The sequence below is a fragment of the Stegastes partitus genome, unplaced genomic scaffold, assembly GCF_000690725.1.
Source record: "Stegastes partitus isolate 25-593 unplaced genomic scaffold, Stegastes_partitus-1.0.2 Scaffold1031, whole genome shotgun sequence".
Taxonomy (NCBI): domain Eukaryota; kingdom Metazoa; phylum Chordata; class Actinopteri; family Pomacentridae; genus Stegastes; species Stegastes partitus.
The window spans coordinates 247,559-253,574 of record NW_007578762.1 but is presented as its reverse complement, the minus strand read 5'-3'; the positions used below and the strand labels follow the sequence as shown (position 1 = coordinate 253,574).

General features: G+C 43.5%; 1 protein-coding gene across 1 annotated transcript; it reads right to left on the bottom strand.

Moving 5' to 3' along the window:
- Window positions 1-556: 556 nt before the first annotated feature.
- Window positions 557-4,890, bottom strand: LOC103367248 (short transient receptor potential channel 2-like; the record flags this gene model as incomplete). The annotated part of the gene is made up of 12 exons (XM_008295228.1): window positions 4,876-4,890; window positions 3,798-4,490; window positions 3,508-3,708; window positions 3,255-3,419; window positions 2,957-3,131; window positions 2,648-2,848; window positions 2,403-2,565; window positions 2,217-2,309; window positions 1,165-1,357; window positions 955-1,082; window positions 811-880; window positions 557-674 (listed from the first exon to the last, which is right to left on the bottom strand). Coding segments are annotated over exons 1-12 (2,215 nt in total), but the record flags the coding sequence as incomplete, so codon positions are not given.
- Between the last annotated feature and the right edge of the window lie 1,126 nt (window positions 4,891-6,016).

Sequence of the window (6,016 nt, the reverse complement as noted above, 5' to 3'; positions counted from 1 at the left end):
TAATAATCCGAGCAGTTCCAATAGGGTCTTCGCACCCTTTTGGGTGCTCGGACCCTAATAATGATACCCCCGCCCTGCAAGTTGACTGGATTGTTTCTTTTGGTTTGTTACATATGAAACTGCAGAAGTCTGAATCTGGGTTTGTGAGCTGTCACGTGAAAATGCTGAGTCATGGGTTTGACTGCTTATTTAATTCATGATGTGTCTTCCAGCATAAAAAAAACACCGTATGGGCGTGTTAAGGTAAAAAACTTTACCTGGATTAACCTTTAACACCTCACCAGAGGGATCTTTAATATTTTTTTCAGAGACATGAGGGTAAATTATATAATTTACACATCACTTGAAACCTTGGGGGATTCATAGTTTATTGGTAGTGTCTGAAATATTACTGTAAATCACTCAGAAGCATGACATTTATATTAAAAGACATTTTTCCTAATAGCCAGTTGTAGAGAAAAAAACGTGACATGCAAAAGTCCTGGACATAAAAACAGTTTCATGCATTACTGTTTGCGTGTTAACCCATGATAGGTTGGTGCTTGGTCACGCTTACCTTTCCTCTTGGTCTCCTCAAACTCCCTCCGAGCTGACTCAATGTAGCGCTGCACCAGCGCCCTGATCACCTGCTGCCGATACGGTAACGGACTGTCTCCAGACCCCTTATTGTCGCCCTTTTTGTGTAATACAGATAAAATAAAACTTGTTTACTATCATATACAGCTGCATAGAGTATAACTGGCAATCAATAGGTAGCACAAAACTTTTTTTTTTCTTTTTTTTCCACAAAAATGACAATAACTGACTTACCATCGAGGCTATGGGGGGATACTTTTGCTCAGAAGAACAAGTGCAGCAGCAGATTCGTCTGAAGATACCCCTGAAACAGAATTTGAATTAAAGCAGGGACAATTCTGTTGCAGCTTAAAAGAGTCTCATAGTTCTGGAGCTCACCTCAAGATGTAAAAGATGGCTTTGGGCGAGGGGATGATGTTGAAAGGCACAGGCATGGTGAGGCCCTCTCTGAAGTAACTGAGGTACAGCTTTGACCGGGCAAACTTCCACTCAACATCTGCATCATCCTGAAATAAAACTGAGACGTCAGTGCGCATCACTGAGGTTTCTCTTTTTATTGCAGATGCCCCACATAAGTGTCTCTTTTACCTCAATTTTCTGAAAGGAGTTGGTGATCATAGCAATAAGCATGTTGAGGAGGACGATGACGATGACAAGAGTGAAGATGCCGTACAGGATCCTTCCTACAAACTCTGCCAACACAAACCGCGGCATGTCCACGTAGTCCTGGTTGGCCACGCCAAACATGGTCCAGAATAAGAAGTGGAAGGTCTCGTTAAACCTGCAGCAGTGAGTTGGAGAGTGTTAGCATGAGATTGTGGCTTGAAAAAGAGCACACTGCACATACAATTACGTAGGTATTTACGAGCACTGGGAGTACTTCTTGCTATTTTAACACTTAGATATCAAATGTGAAGAGCTTTGTTGTAGAGTTCTAGTTTCTGTACGTGATTAGGATCAGCAGAATTGATTGCAGAAAAGCCCAAGAAGGTCTCTAAAGCGTAGTTTTGGCATTTATGTAGTGACATTTACCATAACTTACTGGCCAACATAAACACTGACACCAATATATCTAAAAAAAAAATTATATATCAGCAATTTTCTGAAATCCTGCTCAACTAAAATGTAAAAGCTATTACTCTTTTTTTTTTTTGCATTGTTAACTCTTGTCTTAGGTTGAGACTTTCAGGGTTTCATACGTAACAAACCTATTGAACCAATCTTGTCAACTTGCAGGGTCAGAAGTTTGGTATCATTATTCTTCTTCAGAATCCTTTTCTGATTATGTAGAATTACTCCAATATTACAACTTGACATTGTGTCATTGAGAGTCATTTTTATAGTGTTTAAGCAAAGTCTTAGGTAAGCTGGTGTGCTTGAGCTGTGAGAGTCGGGAGAGGTGGGTTAAGAAAGAGGTAAAGACTTTACATTCTAGATTAAGCAACAGCGTAGAGTTACATCTAGTAAGTTTATGGAAGAACAGGATTTTTTGAAAATAATGTGTAACTTTGATGCACAAAGATGAGTTTTTAGGAGTTAAATCAATGACTGGAGAGGAATTCACTGTTCCAGATCAGACAGCCAGTGACTGAGGTCAAACAACAGCAGCATTTAGGAACCAAAACATCCCACATTCTTACCTGCCCAGATGTGGAGAGATGACATAAGGGACGTAGACATTGTTGATGCCACAGAGGAAGGCTGTTCCAATGATCATCAGAATGAACATGAATCTAAAAAAGAGAAAAGAAATCTTATTCTTCTGGCTCTGCCATGTCCTCTGAAGTACTTTCCAAGCAATGATCAATATATAAACATGCAGATACCTCATCATGTCATCAATCATCTTCCCTATAGAGATCTGCAGCGTCCCCAGAGACTCGTGGGCTGGCAGGATGTACGCCAGCCGTGTGAAGCTCAGCATGCTGGTCACTGCAAACAGCACCTCCGCGATCAGCTGAGGATCCTCCTGGTGCCAGTCGTCACGAACTGAGGGGCAGTTTCACATGACCACACACCGGTTAGAACTTTCAAAACCTCTAAACTGTGATTTTGTATGATTGTTTCTCACCAGTCTGGGTGAAGTAGACACACTCCTCTGTGCCATTCTGATCATGGCAGAGGAAGTAGCCTTTGAGCATGATGAGCACACGTAACGCAAAGGACGCCAGGTACATGCTGAGCACCATCATGTCCAAACAGTTCCACCAGTCCAGGAAGTAGCTCCGCAGCCCCTCGATCCACACTTCCTTACACTCATACCAGAAGAATCCTACGCGAGAGAGAGAGATCACAGTATGACCCTGGTTCACACTGTTTTCAGACTGGGGTTGACTATGAGTACCATTTCAGGAAGTTAAACACCTGGTAGTGAACCTACCGACCACCCACACCATGTGGAAGGAGCTATGTAGGATGTTCTGCTGCCGCGAAGCAAATTTGTCTCGATACATCTCCATGGTGATGGACTCTCCAAGTAGTGTGATGAGAAACCACAGATAGGAAGCTGAGTGAAGGAGAAACTTGATCACGGGAATCTTTAGGATCTTTCCAACCTGTCAAGGCCAAACCACACATGATCTTGATTGAATGTGTTATGAAAGTCTGTGACACTTTAAGATACTTCCCCACAGTTTATCAGGAAGAAATGACTCCACATTTGGCAATTTTCATGTGACCTTGGACTTTGGGGCAATCCAATAGACGAGGCAGAGAAAGGGCATGGTTAGGAAGATCCCCACAGAGACAAACAGCTTCCAGACCGTCCTGCTGCCTCTCCAGCCCGCCAGGTTCCCACACCAGATAGATGACAGAACCTGCTGGCAGATTGGGTGCGCTACAAACTACACAGAAATATACAGAAAGAGAGAGAAATGATTACGTCTTCTCTTAATCGTCTCAGTGTTTACAGCAGTTCCTGCCTCCAGCTACCTGCTTCTGGTTGTAGTTGACAGCAAGCCGCAGACGTGACAGGTTGGGTATTCCCTCCTCGAAGGCCTGCTCATTTAAGGCGTCCTGGCTCTCGTCTCCACAGCTGTTCAGGATGGTGGTCACCTCGCTCTGGTTGCGACACATGCCCAGCAATTCGACGGCAAACTCCTGACAGAGCTGCTCCAGGCTCAGGTACTGAGGCTGCCGGATAGAGCGACCACAGCTGAGTCATGAAACAACAGACACCTAACATGAACAATAAGCGGGGATAGCGATGAAACTCTTTAGACCTTGAACTCGGGCTCTTTCTGCGACAGCTTGCGGAGCTCTCTGCTGAGACTGAAGGCGCTGAGCATGGCGTCATCAGAGGTGATGGACAGGTAGGCACGGCTGGCGATGCCGCGATAGGTGTTGATGCGAGATAAGGAGAACTTCAGCAGGTCGTACTGTCGGCCGTTTCGACACTCCAGACAGGCGCAGGATATCTTGTGTGGCCATGGGATGACGTGGCCTTTCTGGGACAGCATGGTGACGATGTCATACAGGTCTTTCTGGCAGGCCAAGGTCAGAGGGGTCACACCGGGGGCGAACTGTGAGTTATCGATAGAGTGATCAAAGATAGCCTGAGAGAAGGACCGGACGTCCATCTTGTTGCCTTTCTCCTGGTCCAGGCGGTCCAGCAGACGCTTCACCACAATGGGCTGGTTGGTGTCCACAGCGACAAGGAGGGCCTCGTGAATCTGACGGAAGTCAAACTTGACCCCCTGCAGGAGGGCGTCCATGCCATCCTCGCTGCCCAGGCGGATGGAGAGGTTGAGGGCCTCCCTCCACTGCCGATCCTCGGATTCGTCCAGCTGGCGGACGATGCCGTCACCCGTCTTCAGCAGGCCACACAGCAGCTCTATTTTCCCCTCTTGAATGGCACTGATGAGCTCCGGGGGGAATCGCATCTTCTTGTTCATAATCTCGCGCCATTGTTCTGGCTGGAGGACAAGAAGAGCAAGAATGTCAGCAGATGTTCATCGACACACTTTTATGAAACTGATGCTAGAAATCAGATTTTTTAAAATAAAAATCAGCTAGTATTTTGATTCCATACTCAGAGTAAACCTTGGATTAAATGTAAAGATTTTAAAACAAAATCAAGGGATGTATAAAGAATAGAAAGCACTACAAATAAAGGCACAACTGAAGTCACATTTTATGACCTGAAAGAAAGCATAGTTCATTAATAAAACTAATAAGTTTGATATAATAAAGCTGTTTACACCTTAACTGTGGTACAGTAGGTTTAGATTTAGCCTTATTTTCTACTATTTTCAGTTTTCTACTGAATGACAAATAACGTGTGAAAAAAACTCTGCTTACCGTGAGGTTTTCCATTCCTGATGATGAAACAACAAACTTCTGGGCAGCAACAAAAGAAAATCACATTCTCTGGAGGAATGAAACAGATTAATGCCAGCTTTCTTTGAGCTTCGGAGATGAATGCGACGGACACCAGCAGCTCAGCTCAAATAAGAGGAGAACTGAGCACTTTGGTGTCCTGCGATCATGTGCTACCGGCTGACTACACGGATACATCAGCATTCACAAACTCAACAACACACTTCAATGTCCCATGTGGCGAGGCCAATTAAAATGTAACCGGTGCAAAGTGTTTTACCATTGGGCTCCTCACTGGAAACAGTGCCATGGTACAAGAATGGTAGCAGCTGTCATTGTCATCCCCTGAGGGAGCTGGAGGAAGTTCAAAGCAGTGGGAAAAACAAGGAGCTGCAAGTAAAAGATTGACTAATTATTTTCACGACACTCTTCTTGTGTAGCTCTCTTTTTCTCATTTAGTTCACCAGTCACTAAAATGACACTGTTTTATTTTAGTCTGGAAACTCCTGGAAGACTCCCTTTCATCTTGCTTTGAATATTTCAATCTTTGATCTCAACTGTATTTATTTATTGATTTTTTTTTTAAAATTTGTTTCATCTCTGAGGTTGAACAGCTTCTCTGTACTTATTGGTTCATCATCAGAGTAGAATGTGTCAGATGTCATATTAACTTCACCGTGCTTATGGACTTGATCCGAATCCCCATTCACCCCATATCATTTATATACAGTCGTCCCCAAATGTCATACCCTTCCACTAAAGAAAAGGCAAAATTCACTCAAATAAATAGAAACTGAACAAAGTTTTTTTTTATTTGTTTGTTTTGTTTTTTTAACAAACTGCTAAATTATAATTTAGTGAAATAAGACATTGCTTTTGAATTGTGGCTGAAAAGAATAATTTAAAAAAACAAATCTGTCCTGGACAAATTGAAGCACTTTGCTGATGAACAGTGGACCAAAATCAAAACACCTGTCAACAGGTGGAGAAGTCTGATTGAGAGTTACAGAAAACACTTGCAGTGATTGGCTCAAAGGGTTTTCCAACAAAATATTAGTTTATGGGTCCCATCATGCTGCAGGGTGGCGCAGTTGGTAGCACTGTTGCCTCGCAGCAAGAAGGT